This window comes from Zootoca vivipara, chromosome 4 (assembly GCF_965207765.1).
Source record: "Zootoca vivipara chromosome 4, rZooViv2.hap1.1, whole genome shotgun sequence".
Taxonomy (NCBI): domain Eukaryota; kingdom Metazoa; phylum Chordata; class Lepidosauria; order Squamata; family Lacertidae; genus Zootoca; species Zootoca vivipara.
The window spans coordinates 71,642,719-71,662,909 of NC_142587.1; the positions used below are offsets into that span (position 1 = coordinate 71,642,719).

At 40.2% G+C, this 20,191-nt stretch overlaps 1 protein-coding gene across 1 annotated transcript; it reads left to right on the forward strand.

The window, feature by feature from the left end:
- Positions 1 to 458: 458 nt before the first annotated feature.
- Positions 459 to 15,921, forward strand: SFT2D2 (SFT2 domain containing 2). The gene is made up of 9 exons (XM_035116022.3): positions 459 to 652; positions 4,416 to 4,502; positions 6,147 to 6,232; positions 6,682 to 6,763; positions 8,502 to 8,537; positions 8,626 to 8,684; positions 9,846 to 9,875; positions 11,409 to 11,467; positions 12,556 to 15,921. Exons 1-8 carry the CDS (start codon positions 590 to 592, stop codon positions 11,446 to 11,448), a joined length of 483 nt encoding a protein of 160 aa, XP_034971913.1. The 5' UTR covers positions 459 to 589; the 3' UTR covers positions 11,449 to 11,467; positions 12,556 to 15,921.
- Positions 15,922 to 20,191: the final 4,270 nt, after the last annotated feature.

Here is a 20,191-nt window from a genome sequence, read left to right on the forward strand (position 1 = left end):
GTCTGGAGAGTGGCAACACAAGAACTGGCCTTTTTTATGTGGCGCTCCTTTTATGGGATGCTATACTCTGGAAGGTGCCTTCATTACATATACACCAGTCAAAAGCATTTCAACATACCTTGGGCTGATTAACATTCTAAGGCCTTTTAAATGTTTTTGTGGGAAGGGAGGTCACTGGTTTTTGTTTCATGTATTTCATGTTCTCATCTTGCAATTTAAGGGTGTGAACCGCCCTGAGATCTTCGCGTGAGGGGCGGTTTACAAATACTGTAATAGCCATCAGCATAGAGAAGAAGGAAAGGGGGGCGGGGAAAAGCTTGCTACTCAAACAAACCGGCGCAACTCCCCGCCTACTCGGATGCCACAAAGAGGATCGGAGGCGGAGTCGAAAGAGCTCTGCAACGCGCAGGTGCGAGGAAGCAACCCCCCCGACTACATATCCCAGGATGCACTGCTCCAGCCGCTGAGGCAAAGTTTGGCGAGCGCCGGCCTTCCTCGGTTGCCGGGAGTTGTAGTCTCCGAAGGGTTTGGGCGGCGAAGTGGAGGCAGCCGCGTCGGGAAGTGAAGCTCGTGAGGGGCGACAAGTGTCATGGACAAGCTGAAGCGGGTTCTCAACGGGAAGGACGCCGAGGAGCCGGGGCCACTGGCGGAGGTAAACCCCGGGGGTAGTGTGTGTGTGGGGGGGGGGGGAAGAGAGAAGGCTCTTTCCTTGGCTTTGTCGCCCGACTGGCTCAGCAGCTGCTGTGGGGCTCCATTCGCCGCCCCAGTTCCTTCTCCGCACCCCTAAGGGGATTAGCCCCCTCCACCAATTCCAGGGGAGCAGCTGAGGCCGTCGTTGTTGCTTGGCCTTTTTTGGCCCCTTTCATTCCTCACCTCCCCGCACCTTTCCTTAACTATCTGTTATTTCCTTCCCCCGCCCCATGAAGGAAGGTCGCCTATAACCTTCCCCCGTGCCAGGGGGTCTTCTGACCCTTCAAATGCGGCTTGAAAGACCCTTCCTAAAGCCCAGCTCTCTCCCCCCTCTCTTGGCCAAAGGTGCGTGTTGATGCTTCTCGTTTAATTGCTGCTTTCCTGCCTGCCCAGGTGTTTGGGATCTGACGTCACAAGCTCCAGGAATTAAAACTACGATTCAAGCTCCAATCCTGTATACAGTGTGTACACGCTTAGTTGGGGTGGCACTGCTCAAAGCTCTCTTCACCCCACTTCATTTGACCCGAGGGGGGAAAAATGCTGCCTCCCCTTTTGATACTTAACTGTTGCTGAAATGGACTCGAACCCACACCTTGCTTGTAATTCAGCAGTGGCTGAAAAGGCGCGCAGAGTCCACCCAGGTTAAGGCAGTTTTAGAGAAATTAATTTGGGGTTCATGCATCCGACCAAAGAGTCGTACATTGATTTCGCCGGTTTGTCTTTCAACAGATCACTTGGCGTATTACAAAAAGCATAAATGCATTTCTTTTGACGTATTGAAGGAAGCGTGAAAGACAGACTGAATGGCTGCTTATCATGACAGCTATATATTTACTCTAGTATCGCACCCAGCATGCCTCTGAATACCATTGCCTGAGAGCAGGAGCTGAAGAGTGCTAGTGTGTTAATATTGCCCATCTGGTTGGCCACTGTGAGAACATGATCCTAGGCTACAGAAGGGCACTTCTTGTATTCTTTTGTGCTCAAGGGAGGAAGGCCGAAGGGAAGCTGTGTCATAATTGTTTACTACTAGCGGCACCCTGGGTAGAACTTGCAAAGCTTAAGGAGATGGAAAGCAAAACGCCACTGTTTCAAGGTGTATGTGATTGTGTGGTATGTTCTAAAACTTAGCCTGCAAGCTTTAGTTGACCAATTAATGCAGATTAAATCAGTACTGATTGGTGAAGTCCATAAGTAAAACCTGTTTTGGTTTTGCTGTGTAACTGTGATAGGGGGCTAGAAAGAAAATACTATGGACAGCATTTTCTTCTAACAAATACCATTTTTTGCATAAATGGAAGTGCATTCTGCTAGTACAAAGTCAGCTCTGAATGCAACCCTTGGCACCAGCTGATCCCCCAGAGTAATTCAACACAATAAATGTAGGCTTAATTGGGGGGGGTGCTTTTAGAATGGTGGGATGAGCGGAGAAAAATTCTTGGATCCTCTGTGGTTCTTATCCTTGCCACTTGTGCTGTTTACTGTTGCTTGGCAGATGTAGCATGATATTCTATTCCCAGTTTAACAGGACTAATCTTGCTGTAGGGAGATAGGCATGCTCCTTGTGTGTTCTGTTTGTTTGGTAAACAGCTTGATGAGTACTTACAAAATAAAAAAAATCCTTCAGTAGCACCTTAAAGACCAACTAAGTTTTTATTTTGCTATGAGCTTTCGTGTGCATGCACACTTCTTCAGATGAGTACTTAATTACCTTTTTTTGGCCGGTGTTAGAGCATATCAAGAGTAAGGGAATCTTTTAAAATTCAAAGTGTCTTTAAAAGTTATGTAAATGGTTAGAAAAGTGGGATAGTTGTACTGCAATTTATTTTATTTTTAAAGGGCATTGCGTAAGTGCTTCAGGAGATCTGTAATACAGTACAAAGTTCACAAGATGAGGCTTATCATGTTTGTGGAGAGAGTTGTCATTATCACTAGTGATATACCTATGACACTTGGACAACCACAGTGCTATGCTGTAGTTTCAGCAGCAAGAAATTCACCTCTGAAAGGGGATTCTGAATGCCCTTGTTAATAAACATCTTTGGGCTGGGAAAACACAACATCCCTGCAGGAAACCAACAACCTTGAAGTTTGTATCTGGAAGTATCTAAGTTAACATTGATGTAGTCTGGCTGCTAAGAGACTTTGCTCCAAATCAGGTAGTCCTGGGTTTTCATCTCTGCTCTGCCATGAACTCACCAAGTGGCCTTAGGCAAGCCAGTCGCTCAGCCTCAGTCCTCATCTCCGTTTGCAATCTGATGGATAATAATACTCATGTAACTTAACAGGGTTTTTGTCAGGATTTCAACTAGATAATTGAAGCTCTTTGAACACTTGAAAATGCTCTAGACATGTTGGGTATGATAATCTTCATTTATGTCCCAGGATGATCTTTGTTTAAATTTAGTTTAATTATATGCTGCTTTTTCCATCAATTTATTATCAAAATACAAGAATTTTGAACAAAATAATTTGTTGCAAAACATACAAATAAATTCAAATACAACAAAATATTTTTGAAACATAGGATCGGTTCCATTCTACTGGATAGCATGCTTTAAATTCTGCTTGTTTATCATTCTGTCCCTCTCTTACCTTCTTTATTTTTTGCATTTTTCTCCTATGGTATAAATTAATTCTTTTAGCCAGGATCCAAAGAACTACTCCACTAGTTAGGCATGCCAGTGAGGCTTTTGATGCCCAGATGTGAAATAACTTGTGAAATTAACAGCCCATCCAATGCAGCTTTAAAGATTGCCAAACCATTTTTCTTTTCATTTCATTTTTGTTTTAAAAAGGTAAATCAAAGTGTCTGGTAAGAATGATCACTTTGGATGTGCCTAAAATGCTTTTGATCTCAGGTTTTTTTCCCACATTTTAGCTGCTTGGATTTCAGACAACTGCATATTAATTGACTGATGTTATATAGATTAGAAAACTAAATGGTTTTGCTATTCTTGGATTTTATAACAATGACTAAAATGATCCAAATCTGCTTTTATTACAGGAATGCCCTTGCTTACAAAATAGTTATACTCTGATAGCTGATAGAAACTTTGTAGCATTTTCAAAAATATATTATGTCATAAGAAGGAATTAGTAGTGTAGAATCAGACATAAGACAACTATCTGAATACATTTGGATTTTTTCTAGTATTTTCTTTAAACTGAATCCTCTTTGGAGAAACTTGGCACAAAACTTTGACTATGCGAAATAGTTGAAATGGATTCAATACGCTCTTTGTTTTTAATAATAGAATAGAAATACTGCTAATGGCCGGGGAAATGTAGCTGCTTTCTGTGTACATGTGAAAGGAATAAGCTCAAAGTTGCCTTGAGTGATGATTAATAGAAGCAGTTGTTGAAGAAGAAAATTGAATATTGCCTTATATTAATATTGAGGAAGTGATATCTGTTCATAGAACAGATAGGACGAGGCACTTTTCACAAAGGTGTTAGAAGCATGTTTGTGAATTGTTAACATAGGTATGAGATGCACTTCATTCAGTGATATCATAGTTTTCTTTACTTCTGTTGGAAATTGTATTTATTCTTTTAACAATTTGCAAAAAGACAGCATGATATTGTGTACCTCAGTTTCCTCGTGTAGTGAAGCTGCTGGAAGGAAATGAAAGCACTGGTTGTATATTGATGCATGCCTTTTTAAAACCTTGACACTACAATTTTAATAAGACTCTCTTTTTTTAAAAAAAAATTATTTCCAGGTGATTGATGCATCTTCCTTAAGCTGGAGTACAAGACTGAAAGCCTTTATAGCTTGTTTTGCTATTGGAGTTCTGTGCTCCATTCTGGTAAGAGTTTTCCCTCCCTACCTCAGCAGCTTTTGTTGGATAAAGTTTGGATTTCTTGTATAATATGTCCCACAGTGCAAGGCAACCATTTCTTTTCCAGCTGCTCAGTATTGCACTCAGATCCATCAATGCTGAAGGAATATAAAAGTTTTGACTCCATGAAGAATAATCACGGTGACTGATCTATCCCCTTATATTTTCACAACAGTTGAAATAGTGCAATCTTTTACAGGCTTGCTGTGAAAAAACTACTAGTGGAGATTAGTAGGTTTACTCCAGTGTAAATGTTCACAGGTGACACCAATTTTGTGCGGGCATACTTCCTCTTTCTCCTGCAGCCCAAATTTTCTCTGGAGGGTTGAAGGACCTTCTGAGGAGGATTTTAGGGGTGCAAAAGAGGAAGAAAAGCAAAGGGAAGTCCTACAAGTTGTACAAGCAGAAATCCATTCCGCAGCATTAGATTCCACATTGTAAGTTTTGCAACCTAAATGTAATTTGATGTAGAATATTGGTTGCAAGTTTTCTACAGTGTCATGAGAAGCCTGTTGTTCAGAGAGAAAATACAACCCAAACCATGATAAATTCTAAGACTAGAAAAACTAATAACAATAATCTCTCTAATATCCTTTGCGTAAATTTGAATGGTGTTTGATGCTTTAGGGATACTTTCAAGCAAGCAACAATAAGGCGGTGATTTGTTCTTTTTCATTCATAGTTGGGATATCAAATCCTTCTCGATGGGCAAGTCATAAACTTGTATTCAGTCATCGCCTTGGCTAACACACCTAACCTTCATGATACTGTGTGCATGTAGCCTGCAGTACTTGTTTTCCCAGTGTAGTGAGCCTGGCTTCCTTATGTGTTCAGAATGCCACGGGCAGACTAATTGAATGCTGATTCAGTTGATTATCTTGCTCCCCACTCTTGAGGATACTAAAAATATACACAAAACAGTTACATACACACACACACGTGCATATGTCAAAATAAAGGTGTTGTTGTTTAGTCGTGTCCGACTCTTCGTGACCCCATGGACCATAGCACGCCAGGCACTCCTGTCTTCCACTGCCTCCCGCAGTTTGGTCAAACTCATGTTCGTAGCTTCGAGAACACTGTCCAACCAGCTCGTCCTCTGTCGTCCCCTTCTCCTAGTGCCCTCAATCTTTCCCAACATCAGGGTCTTTTCCAGGGAGTCTTCTCTTCTCATGAGGTGGCCAAAGTATTGGAGCCTCAGCTTCACGATCTGTCCTTCCAGTGAGCACTCAGGGCTGAATAAATGTGTATGTTTAGTTTAAAACAACAGCACATACATCTGATCAATACGAAGCCACTACAGAAACCAACTTGGGATCACATTGCATGACCCCCCAGCTTGATGAAATATAAATTTGAAATATTATTGCTTTTAGATGAAATATTAAGAGGATTTTTCATGCAAGTAAAATAATAGTAACATATGCTCTTTTTAAAATAGGCTTTGACAAAAAACAAAACAAAACAAAAAACCTTAAGGCAACACATTACAAACTTAAGGCAATGGAAGAGAGCAACCAAAATACTAATTTTCTCTACAGATAATTGTTTTTACAGACTTTTTCCCCTTACAGTGACGGTGTATGTTCCTTCTCTTGTCTGCCTTTCCAGGGTACTTGTCTGCTATGGGTTCCCAGGAAAGGGCTAATCTTGTTTGCAGTATTTTACACACTGGGGAATATCGCGTCTCTTGGAAGGTAATCTTTTCCTTGAATTAGTAGGTTAGCTCAGAATATCAAATAGGTGAATGAACTAAGCAGCTCATTCTTGAATATATAATCTTTCTCCTTTCTCCTTTTTCCATTTTACCATCAAAATATTTTACAAACAAAATATTTTGATTGTATCCCTCTCAACTCTTATTCCCAGTCTCATGTTTATGTTTGGGGTTCAGAGAAACAATATATCTCTGTTGGCATGGCTTCCATATAATTTTTAATACTAAATAATTTTACTGCTTGTTTTCCAATAGAGTGTTCCCTAATTTTCTTTTATGAGTTATACTATGTGATTATAGTATCTTTGAGGCTAAAGTATGGTCTGTTTATGATTCCTACAATAGAGTAATGGTAGCAATTTAAGCTTGTATAATGTGCATTTGTGTGTTTTGCTCTTAGCAGATGGATTAAATAATTATTTCTTATAGCACTGTCTTTCTTATGGGACCGATGAAACAGTTGAAAAGAATGTTTGAACCTACTCGTTTGATAGCTACAGCTGTTATGCTTGTAAGTAACCAAACTTTTCTGTTTTAACTTGCATTTGAATTCAGGGGACTATCAGTGTTAATGCCCTTTTTAAGGGAATTTGTTTAATTTTTAAAATACAAGCAAACATAGCAAAAAAAAATACATTGTGGTAAAATATCAGTAGTCAGTATTTCCTAAATAGTCAGAAAACAAGTGATGCAAAACAAAGGGTCAGAATTTCTGGCATATGTTTATCGTAAAATAATAATAAAAAATTGTAAGTTCAAGTCTCATGAACCGAAGGAGCAGTTAAGGGAGGTGTGGGGAACCTCAAGCCCTCTCTACCTGGCCCTCACAAGCCTCCCTAGGCCACCCCCCCATTGCATTCCAAATGTTTCCATCTTGAACTCTGATAATGCCTCATGGTCACCTGGATGAATGATAGTGTGTGACTGTGTGTGGAAACTAGCCTACTGTAGAAAGCTAACATTTACATTCAACGTTCCATTCATTTTTGCCTCTGGCCTGACACACCACAGCCATACGGCCCTCAAAATGTTTCCCAAAGTGGAATGTGGCCCTTGGATTGAAGAAGGTTCCCTATGGTTTGTTAACTGTGCTAGGATTGTTCTGTTGGTATTTCTTAATATAGCTTATGTTGTAATGGGCATGTAGCCTTTTTGTAGCCCTTAATTATATGCATTTATTTGTAGGAAGGGTAATATACAAATAAATTATCTGTATTCCCGTATGTCCCCAGCATCTTGCACCTGGAGGGCTATTTTGTCTGTGTATATAATGATCCCATTTAGCTGTCATGGCAAATATGTATCTTTAGACTGCTCCTTCTGAACTTGACTGATGTTTCTTAGTTAATACTGCTACTATGTTTGCGATGGGGACTTTGTCTTTTTTAAAATTTGTGCTGGGATAAGATACTGGAAATAGTTTGAAAAATATATTGGACGTATTCTTAGGACTTTTATTGACCTCTGATTCATTGCAACTACATGGTGTGGGGGTGTCCTTATTGGTACATAACCTGCTAATTAAGTGGAATATGTGTATTTAATTAGGAAGTTCTGTACCAATAAGGACACCCCAACTCGATACTGTTTGGGGTCCTTATTGGTATACTGTATTACTGAAACCACTGCCTTGTTGCAACAGGCTGAGAGTGCAATCCTATTCATGTCTGCTCAAAAATAAGTTTCACTTCAGTTCAATGGGACTTACTGTTGCTAATAACTAACTCAGTACAGTGGAACCTTGGGTTATGTACCGTCCTCCTTGCGAACTCTTTGGGTAACAAGCTGTGCTAACCTAGAAGTAACTGCTCCTGGTAGTGAACTTTGCCCCAGGATGTGAGTGGAAGTTGGGGCGGGGCGGTGGTGGGAGGCCGCATTAGCTAAAGTGGTACCTCAGGTTGAGAATGGTTTCGGGTTAAGAACGGACCTCCGTAACTGTATAAGGCCTTCCAATATTTGTGTTCTCCAGGTGACTGATAAACATAAAAAGAAAAAATACAATATGATAAAATAACAATAGCATAAAACATGCAGTCTGAAAATTTATAGCACAGAGATTAATTAAACCAGACGATTAAAAAGAAGAAAAATATTCCCACATAAGTATGTTTAGGATTGCAGCCTGGCACTGTAGTCCAGAATCCTGTTTGTAGCAGTAGCCAGTGCTAAAAAAAACCCCCAACCCTGTTCATCTTCAGTTATAGTTTTAATGTCTTGCTTATTTTAAGACTCTCTCTCTTCTCTTTTAGTTATGCCTCATATTAACTCTTTGCGCAGCTTTTTGGGTAAGTACTTGAATCTCCGATGCAGCTATCCATATAAATTTAATGACATTTCCTTTGCTTGATTTAAGATTATTTCTTTCTCTTTCAGTGGCACAATAAGGGACTTGCCCTCATCTTCTGCATTTTGCAGTTCTTCGCCTTAGGCTGGTAAGTAATGCCCTCCCCATCTTTTTTATGTCTTTTAGATTGTGAGCCTGCAGGCAGGGACTGTCTTCATTTTAAAATATATATATGATACTGGTCTATCATTCCAACATTGTGATGGCAGCCTGAGCTGTTGGGGAGCACACTGACTGAATTCATGGAGATTTCAAAGCTGGCCCCATGCAGGAATCCATCTCAGAGCCTGGATGGGTCACCTGAGTGGGAGGAGAACAGCAGAGGAAGGATCCACCATTACCTATTAGGGTGTGTGTGGCTTCTTGTCCCTCCTTGTCTTTCTCCCTGGCACTATGGGAGGCTTTTTGGCAGGTCTAATGAAACTGAGGCATGGTGAGGTTGTCCTGAGCAGAAATTGAGGCAGGCAGGGGAAAATATTGTGGTCCTGGGGAGGGGAAAACTGAAATAGGGAAGGGGGGTTGCTGAGCAAACTGAGTAGAACTGGCTATCCCCTAGTTTTAATATATGTACAGTGCTTAGAAAATTTAAGGTGCTTTAGAGATAATTATTATTAGTAGTATTTTATATTTATTTTTATTTATTAATAGTAATAGATTTGTGTATATGTATAACAGGAGAGGTTTATTTCCTCACCCTCTCTGTCACATACCTTTATAAAAAGCCTGCCATAATGTGAGCCCAATGTCCATAAATACATTGCCTCCTAAAATTTTCTCAACCAATTGCCGTTGGGATTCCATTTGGACGGGAAGTTTCTTATGGAAGTCTAGTTATTTACCTTAAAGTAAGAGTCACCAAGGCCTGGCTGAACTATTGTCAACTTCTGTTGATGTTCCACATTTGGCCACTTCCCTCTTTCACAAGTAGTCTCCATGTGAGCAGATGTTGCTGACAATGAGAAAATGAGCTCATGTTCCACCTTTCTCCTGGAAGGAGATTCTGCTTCATGAGGGAAGGGTGGGAGAGGTGATGGAAACTGATCCTGACATGGATAGTTGGAAAACGGAACTGGAAAGCAAATGCTAGTTTTAATTTGTCAGTCACTTATCAAGCCACAGTATGTGGTAGACTTACCCTTGGCTTGGGCCATGTGTTATGCAGGCTCGCCATTGGCACTCTGTGGGAGAGAGTGTTGGTGTGTTGCGCCTGTTCTTCCTAATACATGTGTGTGTCTTCTCTCTTCTCTAGGTACAGCATTTCCTACATACCATATGCAAGGTAATCTTGACCTCCATTTGCTTCAGGAGCTACCCAGGTCATAAAACATAAAAGGGGAATTTTTTCTGTGATATGGATGGCTGGAAAAATCTATCTCCCTTTAATGCATTCTTCTCTGTATTCTCAATTACTCGCTATGTGGAATGATTGAATAGAGGAGGTGAAATATTTCACTCGTAGGATTGAAATAGCGCTGCATGATTGAATATACAGAAAGCCCAGCACCCTTGTGAAATGTGTTTTATGATTAATAAATCACAAGTGTTTATTATTTAGATTGTTTATATAGTGCCATTACTGTACTTGAGAAAGTACAAGAGGGTAGGCTCCTGCCCTGAGGGTTTAAAATATATAATTTGATATAAAGAGACAACAGAGGAAGTGGAGGCAGGAGCAAATAAGGAAAGAATGTGAGGTTATTTCAGATACATATTTCACTTTGGTTACAGCAAAGCTTAGGGGCTAAGGAGTGGAACCAAGTTTTCATGGAAAATGTTGGTTTTGTGGGAACTGAAGTGGCAGCATTATATATTTTTGTTTGTGGCAAAACTACCCATAGATCTATGTTGAAAGTCTTTGTAACAATTCGCAGACAGGTAGCTATGTTAGTTTATTGCAAGAAAAAACAAAGTCTGGTGATGCTTTAAAGATTTAAGGTTTTTTATTATGGCATATGCTTCATCTGATGAAATGTGATCCTCAGTTGTACATAGGCTTGGATGCCACAGAATTGTTGCTGAGTCCCTGCAGGCCACCCAGAACCTGTATACAATGGTACCTTGGTTCTCAAACTTAATCCGTTCTGGGAGTCTGTTTGACTCCAAAAACTGTTCGAAAACCAAGGTGCGGCTTCTAATTGGCTGCAGGGGCTTCCTGCACTCAAGCGGAAGCTGCGTCGGACGTTCAGCTTCCGAAAAACGTTTGCAAACTGGAACACTTGCTTCCAGGTTTGCGGTGTTTGGGAGCTGATTTGTTTGACAACTAAGCCGTTTGGGAACCAAGGTACCACTGTATTGGCAGATGGCGCCATATACAGTTAGTGGGTTAACCACCACTGGTGAAAAGGGAAAAGATTAATGTAGAAGGTAGGGTTAAATGGCAGTGGAATGTAAAAGGTAAAAATGCATTATGAGACAGCTGAATTAGAGCTTGTGTATGCAAATTGACCCTTCACAGCAGCAGTGATTGGTGATAACAAAAAGCACCTTAGCATTGTTGAGTGAAGTGGCCATATAATTAGAGCAGAACATTTGCAAAATGAGCATGGCGACCCTTCATACCTATAGTGGGACAGGAAACTATTGTCTCTATTCGGACTCAGATTAATAGAATTGAACTGCTTGAGAAGTTGCAGTTTGGTAGAGAGGATGGCTTCGGTCCCACTACAGGTGTTAATTTACCCAGCAGTGCTAAGATGATTCTGTTTGTCAAAAATCTCTGCTGCTGTGAAGGGTCATTGCTGATACATTTTAAATATTTGTGCTACTTATTCAAATACTTAAGGGGACAGTGTGTTTGTTTTTATTTTTGCAGGGATGCTGTGAAGAAGTGTGTCACTGTGTGTATCACATAACAGAGACTCAAACAACTTGGTAAGTATTGGAAAAAAAATATTGTGGTAAAATAGTTATATCCCCAGATTTATGCGCGTTATAACACTGTGACACCAGATGGCGCTGTGGAAGCCCATTTTTCGCCCACGGGATTTCCCTGTATGAAGTTTACAATGCATTTAACTGTATCTCTTCTTTGATGTGTCTAGATCCAGCCTGTTAGTACATAAACTTGAGCTTCAGTCTTAAATCTATGAACTCACTGGAGCTTGTTTCTGGATAAAGTGAGGCAGCTTAATGATGATATTTGTTGAGATGCCCCAATTTTTTGCTCTTTGCTGATGTCATACTGTAGAAAGAGAAATTAATTGTGAGATGGTCTTTTAGGTGCCCATATTGGGTTGTATCCTATGCTGCTGTTCCACTTGTACAACTTCCCCCTTCTGCAGCCCACTGTACACCTTATTACCCATTGTTATGAGTAGGCATATATTTTGCCAATTTTAAAAGGTTTTTCTACATATTCACTCCAGTTTGGAGATGTGCATAAACAGAACCCACAGTTTTGCTAGGACTGCAGATAAAGACTGGTCTGTGATGTAGAGGAGGCATAAGCACTTCTCTCTATGTGCAGAAGCCTCTGTATACCTATGAAGCGGGGGTCAGCAAACCTTTTCAGCAGCGGGGCCGGTCCACTGTCCCTCAGACCTTGTGGGGGGCTGGACTATATTTTGAGGAAAAAAATGAACAAATTTCTATGCCCCACAAATAACCTAGAGATACATTTTAAATAAAAGCACAGATTCTGCTCATGTAAAAACACCAGGCAGGCCCCACAAATAACCCAGAGATGCATTTTAAATAAAAGGACACATTCTACTCATGTAAAAACACGCTGATTCTCGAACCACCCACGGGCTGGATTTAGCAGGCGATTGGGCTGGATCTGGCCCCCGGGCCTTAGTTTGTCTACCCATGCTATAAAGTGTCTTATTGTAATTTAACTTGTGCTTTGGGAAAGGAAAACAATATACAACCTGACTGATGTAAAGTTGTAAATGTTGTAAAGGCTTTTGACTGAGAGCTGTCATCTTTATTTCAAAATATAATTCATTGCTTTTGTGCAGGCCAGCAAGATAAGCACCATCTCCTTACACTGAAATGTGACCTTGAGGACTAGAAGGTTTGCAAGACATATGGCATTTGCATCTGCACACACCTTCCCAGGGGCAAGGCTATTAATCTTGCTAAGTGAACCTGTGAATCACTGGACAAAGCTACAACGTATTCTCCCAAGGGTAATGAGTTTTGTGATAAGAAGCCCAAAGAGCAACAAAACATTCCTTTCACTCGCTTAGCTAAGCTGTTGTGTGCATTTGGTGTGATATTGTCAACTTCAGATTTTGTTGTTTTGCTGGTGAAAATGATATTATGGTAATTGCAAAGCAGGTGGGATTTAAATTTACTAGTCACACATTCTTAATTTACAGGGTCCAAAGAACAGCTTACACATTGGCTATTGTGGCCTTATAGCAAAGAGATTGATTTTCAGAGATCATTTCTTGGTTCCCAAAGTACTTTTTGTCTCCTACAATCGTGTAAGGGAACTTAGAGGAGCTGCCTTCTAATTGAACAGCAAGCATGATTCCTTATTGTAATATAACCAAGACATTGATTCATTGTCCAACCAGCAAGAGAAGCAGCATGAGCGAATATACTAGTGGGAATCATGAAAGCAAGCAAGTGCCCTTCCATTTCTGCAAGCAGTTTACTGTCTACTTTTTATGGTCTCTTTAAGACCGGGATCTGAAGTAACTTCAAGACCTCTGCCTTAGTGCTAACATTGCCTCATGAATTATATTGCCACTCTTGCTGCTTCGGTTTTGCTAGATTCCCACCCACATCCATCTAAAAATATGACTTTGTGCAGCTCTCCCAACTGTGGAGAGGAGGAACATCTCATATTTTTCCAACTCCCTTTCCCCCATTTAATCTTGCTGTTTTGATTTCTGTTTACATTGTCTGCCTAGCTGATGATTGCTTTCAGTTGGAGGGACTTGTGTTCATGACATTCTGGCTTCCTAATAGGACATTATCATGTAATGATTGGAGCAGACACCTAGACATTGCTGCATTCCTCTTGAACTGGTGCCATTATATATATATTGTCTCCATGTAAGAAGGAATGAAGGGTATTCTCCCCTCCAAAGAAATACTGTACAGTTATTCGAGAGTAATTTGTCCTTTTTTAATGCTATCCTAAAGCTTGTGTCTTAGTATTGTCAATAGAGCATTTTTGGAAACCTTGAAGCTGCAGGTGTTTGTTTGCAAAAGAAAAGAGCCATTGAACAAATTCTTTGCTGTAGTGGCTTTTGGGATTGACCGTCTTAATCTAGTATACCTCCTATTCTGCTTACTCCCATCATTGGGCAGATACTAGCACTTGTGTATCTGAGCACAGAAATTTCCTTGAACAACTCTGGAGTACCAGAATTCACCCTAATCTTGTCTAAAACTCTCTCTATAGCTTTTTCTTAGGATATTATTTAGTATTTATAACCTGGTTTTTTAGGAAGCTTAGTTGTACTGTGCAGCTTTCCCAAGCAAGCACATTTAGAGATTTGCAAAATTAGGTATTTATGAGGATTTTATTATTATTTTTAGATTCTAGAACTGCAGCCCTGATGTCAGTAAGCTATAAAAATGAAAGTCTGTGAAATTTCTTGGTTTGAGTAGTCCACCAGTTTACAATGCGCAAGTGGAAAACTGCAGCCTTGATTTATAAGTCATATAGGCATAGGGCGTTAATGAATGGGCACAGGGTTGCCAGTCAGACCCTAAGACAGCTATTGTTGCACAGAAGGCAGAATTTCATCTGGTGTGGCTTTTCTCATCACACCACTGCAGTAAGCTAAGGCGCCAGGTAGAATTTTCTTAAAAGAGACAGGGATCCTTCAGCATCTGGGTTTGGTAGCTCAATACTGGAGAAATACTTGCACAGGGAAGTCATTGCTGAGAAGTGGCAGGCAACAACTCTGCCCTTCATCTACTTTTCTCAGAGTTTAGAGGGTCTGGTTTTTCTGTACAGGGGAGTCATAAATCCTATTGGGTCTTTTTAAAATACCAGCTCTGATCTTCTTACCAGCTTCCTTTTTTAGGCTGGAGACAGACAGTAGGTCTGTTCCCCCTACCCCCCAAAGTGTAGAAGGCAATGTGCACATCACAAGCTGGAACCTTTGTTTCACATTTTCCCCACAGTCGCCTCTGGTAAAATGGTGCTTTTGCATTCTTTAAAATTCTCAAAACTTCCTTGATTTAGAGGGTCTTCACCCCCAATTGCAGATGCTGCAGAGCATCCAATGGTAATGTAGGGTTTTTCCCAGATGTTAAGTGCCATGCTAGTGTACTGCTGGAACTCACAAATCTTAAAAGAAGAACTTGAGCAGTTTTGTCAAGTTTCCTTGCTGTAGTAATAGGTTTATTTTATGGAGAGAAAGTTCCTTTTTCAGAAATCCATTTATTAAATTTGGATTATTAGTGCACTCGGTTTCAGTATGGAAAGGGGTAGGATCAGTAGTTGTATATTTAGCACATTGAGACACATAAGCCCTCAATGCTGCATCTCTTCTAAAGCAGCTGCTCTTAAAATATTGCAATCTTTAATTATGGAATGCATTTCAGATATTCGTACAGATACTTTCTAGTTGTAATTTTTCTACTTAAAACCTGTCTTTGAGTACCTTTCTAATATTGACACTGCTGCTGCATTTATATTAAAGATTTGGTTTTTTATTCAAATGTTAAAATCAATGTTATGATTTGAATATTTGTCATGATTTGAATATATTTTTTAACTAATTCAGTCCGATTTTAAGTCACTTGATAACATAGGACTTAGTTAAAAATATTCAAATCATAACATTGATTTTTATTTACTGGGATCTTTGCTAAATGTGGATTATGGTGGTAAGTCTTTGTACATTTTTATTTCCCGGGACCTTAAAATCACCTGTATACTAAATTTTAAATTTCTGCTATAGTTACCCTTTGTGTTCTGGCATAAAGCAGAACCATCTTGTCCTAGATGTATATGGTCACTTTCTCAAATTAATCAGTAGCTTGTTCACACTTGTTACAACACTATTTTAGATGAACCCAGTCTTGGCCTTAACTACAAATATGTCAGTGTCAGAGCTTAAGGCCTTTAGCTACTAAATATAAGGTGGCTTCTTTAAGATGTACTTTTTTGGAAAACAAAAAAGTGCCTACCCGCACCATGCAATATGACTGCATTAATGGAGACTTTTGTAATAAGGCTTTGATTTTTTAAAAAAGCTTGAATGGATGTTCCATTTTTGTACACTTTTCTTGTTGGCTTTTGTATTGTACCTTTTGTATATGCTGGTCTTTTTTTCTGCCTTAAGAAATGAAATACTACTTTGGACATACTCTTACTGCACTATCTCTTCTGTAATAAAGCTAGTTTCTCAACACATGTGTACATCATTTTTCAATAAAGTTAGCACTGCAAAACATTTCAAGAAAGCTGAAATTTGATACTGAAGTTATGGAGTAGTCTTTGAACAATGCATTAGATTTTAATAATGTTGGACATATACTGTACCATAATGGGAACAGGAAATTGTTTACAGTCTTTTACCTTGTAGTCAGTTCACTCCTGGTGCTTGGAAGTTCAAATTTTGCAGGGGGAGAGGACACCCTTTTATGCCTAATATTTTGTTTAAATATTTATAAACTGCATTTCTCCAGAAAATAGAACAAATATAAAGACACTACAATAACAGTAAAAGCACCAAGAACATATCAATATAAGCTAGTTAGGTTTTTTACTTTCCAAAAATGGAAAGAAAGCAAGGATGATTCCTGCTGAACTTCTGCTAGTAAGGACTTCCAAAACAGGATCTGTCACATAAGGGATGAATGAATCTTGGGGGCTTGGGTGACCAGCAAAAGTGCCCCATCAGAAGATATCAGAAATTGAGCTGGTGCATATTATTATTATATTAATTTTTTATTTATACTCCACCCATCTGGTTGGGTTTCCCCAGCCACTCTGGGTGGCTTACAGCATATCGGAAAACATACGGGAATAAAAACATCAAGCGTTAAAAACCTCCCAATACAGGGCAACCGTCAGGTGTCTTCTAAAAGTTGTGCCATTCTTTATCTCCTTGACATCTGAAAGGAGGGTGCCACTACCGAAAAGGCCCTCTGCCAGATTAGGAGGTCCTTCAGGTATTTGGGTCCAAGTTGTCCAGCTCTGAATTAACACAATACATGGGCAACCACCACAGCTCTCCTAGCAAAAAAGTAACATGTTGCCGGTAACCTTTGAGCAGTCTGGCCACTGTTCTGCACTAATGGTGGCCTCCACACCAGATACAAGGACAGCCTTGCATATGAAAGGTTCTTAATGAACATGGAATGGAATATTAGGTTTGCTTTCTTTTTTCTTATTATTTCATGAAGCTTTTACTGTCTGTCATGTGGTTGTGGGATTTTGGGTGGGTAGGTGGGTTAATAGCTTCCTAGTGTGGCTGAGGCAGACCAGGCAGATGAGCAGGGTATAAGAAATGAATTATTATTAGTGCAAATGGCAAAAAGTAAGAGAGTCCTGCCTGAAGCCTTAGAGCAGGCATCCCCAAACACGGCCCTCCAGATGTTTTGGGACTAGAACTCCCATCATCCCTGACCACTGGTCCTGTTAGCTAGGGATGATGGGAGTTGTAGTCGCAAAACATCTGGAGGGCCGAGTTTGGGGATGCCTGCCTTAGAGAGGCACTTCCAGTCAGTGAAGTAGAGGCATACTGACCTCGATGAACTGACTTGGTATAAAACAGCTTATTTCGGGTTATCACATGGTAAATGAGTAAATTTGTGTAATGTCATACTAGTGCACCTTTGGCATAAACATGCAGGAGTGGGAAAGCCTAGTCAGATTGCATTATAATTTGCTTCCCTCTCTTTGTAATGCCTTTGCCAAACTATTTTCCATTAATACTGTAAATCCAAATCATGGTGACATTTGATTTTAAAGAATATTACAAACAGGTACAGGCAGCGGTCATCACTAATGAATGCTTTATGTCAGGCATCCCCAAACTGCGGCCCTCCAGATGTTTTGGCCTACAACTCCCATGATCCCTACCGGTAGTTAACAGGACCAGTGGTCGGGGAAGATGGGAATTGTAGTCCAAAACATCTGGAGGGCCGAAGTTTGGGGATGCCTGCTTTATACATTAATATTGCTTTTGCAGGTTTACCAGTGTGCACGTTTGCCTAGAGGTTGCTTGAGATTATTTCTTGACTTATTGATTTGCTGATTAAGCTCAGTCTAAAACTCCCCTTTAGCTAATACCTGCTCACATCACGCAGGGGTTTTTTTTTTGGGGGGGGAGATGGAAAGGTCTTTCCCCCTCCTTGTCTGATATTTGATAGCTGTTTTTTCCTACAGACTTTTATACTGCATGTAAAAAAAGAGGAGACATTCTTGATCAAATGAAATCTGCAAGAAACAATCTCATTCTTTCCATCTCCCAGGCATCCTGTTTGAATGCCGTCCCTTCCCTGTACGTTCAGTTCCAGAAGCCTGGGGAAACCAAATATCCACCCAGCCATGACATACAATGCCAAGTCATAATTACGAAGGACAAAAAGACAGCTGCTTTGCTGGTGTTTTTAATCAGGGTTTGACACCACCGGAGATTATTGGACTTTTACGTGATTTAGGAAAGATTAGTCTTTTCATTACTTTTTGCAGGGATCAGTTCACATAAAGGGCCAATTAACTGTGTTTCTAGTGGCTGAGAGAGGCAGACTGCAGGACTGGTGCACATCAGCACCTAATAGCTAAGGTGATAGTTGCTAATGGTAGAAGAAGAGGTCTCAATTTTCAGAGAGTTCAGGGAAGCCAAGAGAAGTATGGTTGAGCAGTCAAATCACATGCTACTTTTCCAAAGAATGGAAGGTTTCAGTCTTTGGCCAAATGATTGCTTTTCACCCACCCAGTACAGTCAAACCTTGGTTGTCGAACGTAATCCGTTCTGGAAGCCCGTTCGGCTTCCAAAATGTTTGGCAACCTAGGCACGGCTTCCAATTGGTTGAAAGAGCTTCCTGCACCCAAGTGGAAGCCACATCTCACATTCAGCTTCCGATAAACATTCAAAACCCGGAGCATTTACTTCTGGGTTTTCAGCATTCGGGACCCGAAACATTCCAAACGGAGTCATTTGGGAACCAGGGTTTGACTGTATCAAGAAATGCCTGATCTATTGTACAATGGAAATCAGGTGTGGCAAGGCTAAATTATCTCCCTCAAGCACCATATTCAGATACATAATTGCAATAATTTATAGCTTATCATAAAATTGCCAATAATTACCTATGCTAATTTAAATGAATCTGGCAATATTGAGGTTGAATTTATCTTCCCTTGTGAAGGTGAACTAAGCATCTTGAAAACTATGTTTTCTTCCATTTCTCAGCAGAGTATACTGAGTATACAGGAGAACATTCTGCAATTTCCACCCTGTTCCATTATGTTTTATTTAGCCAATAGTTGACTGAAGCATTAACTGCATCACTAATCACTGGAACCATGTGTTTTAACCAATGTTAATATGAGAGAGTGCAGCTCTCAGCAGGAGCAATGACACCATGATGTGCATTGCAGCCTGTTTGGACTAGAACAGGGATGTCCAACCAGTAGATTGCGATCTACCGGTAGATCTCTCTGCAATCCTCCCTCAAAAAAGAGCTCAACAACTCTGAGCACTTCCCTCCTAAAAAAAGTTCAACAACTCTTGGCAATCCACCCACCCCATGTACACACTCCTTCCCTCCAATGACAATGGGCAGATCATTGCCAGTTTTTTAATACTGGGAGTAGATTGCAGTCTCTTGGGAGTTGGACATGCCTGGACTAGATGATCCTTGGGTTCCCCTCCACCGCTATACTTTTATGATTCTATGACCTGCCAGAGTGCTTTTTGTTGTAAGCCTAGGAGATAGGTCTAGCCTGCACATCATCCTTTTGTTATGTACGCTTGACTCAGAGGGTGACTGGTCCAAGATTACTCAGTGAATTTAGTAACTGATCAGAGATAAAGCCCAAATCTCTCCAGCTCAATATATATATTTTTTAAAAACGATATTCAGTTAGAAATAAGCATTTGGCACCCTCTCCAAAATCAAGGAATACAACATGATGGGGTGCAATGTCTACCTATAAAGCGAACACGCACTTCCCCAAACACACTTTCTCAAGTAAACATATAATTAACACTTACAATAATATTTTCACACTGGCCTGATCTAGATCCTTCAAGGTCTAGGATGGTATTCAACTAGAATTCAACTAGACCCACTGAAATCAATTAACATGACTAAGGTTCATTAATTTTAATAAGGACTGTTCTGAGTAAAACTACCCTTAGTTAACAGACTATTCCACTTGTAAAGCCATCTACATCAGTATTATGAGAGGAGAAAATGTTTTCCCTATCCCTTTTCTCCATACTGCTGACCACATGCAGTTTTATATGATCCCATCATGTCCCTTCTTATTAAAATGCCCTAGATATTTAAGCTGTTATTCAGGAGATTCAGATGATTTATCGCCAATCTGTGTTTTGTAAGCATGGTGAATTCATAGGACCATCCCTTTGCAGTCTCCTAAGTGCAATCTGGGCAAGAAAAGCACTCTGAAATGGACACAAGTAGTTGCAGGGGTACCAACTTGAA

Bases quoted from the DNA above. Each gene is read 5' to 3' on its own strand.
- SFT2D2 (XM_035116022.3), top strand. From the start codon at position 590: ATGGACAAGCTGAAGCGGGTTCTCAACGGGAAGGACGCCGAGGAGCCG. The intron at 653-4,415 runs GTAAACCCCGGG...AATTATTTCCAG, and splicing joins AGCCGGGGCCACTGGCGGAG to GTGATTGATGCATCTTCCTT. The intron at 6,764-8,501 runs GTAAGTAACCAA...CTTCTCTTTTAG, and splicing joins TAGCTACAGCTGTTATGCTT to TTATGCCTCATATTAACTCT.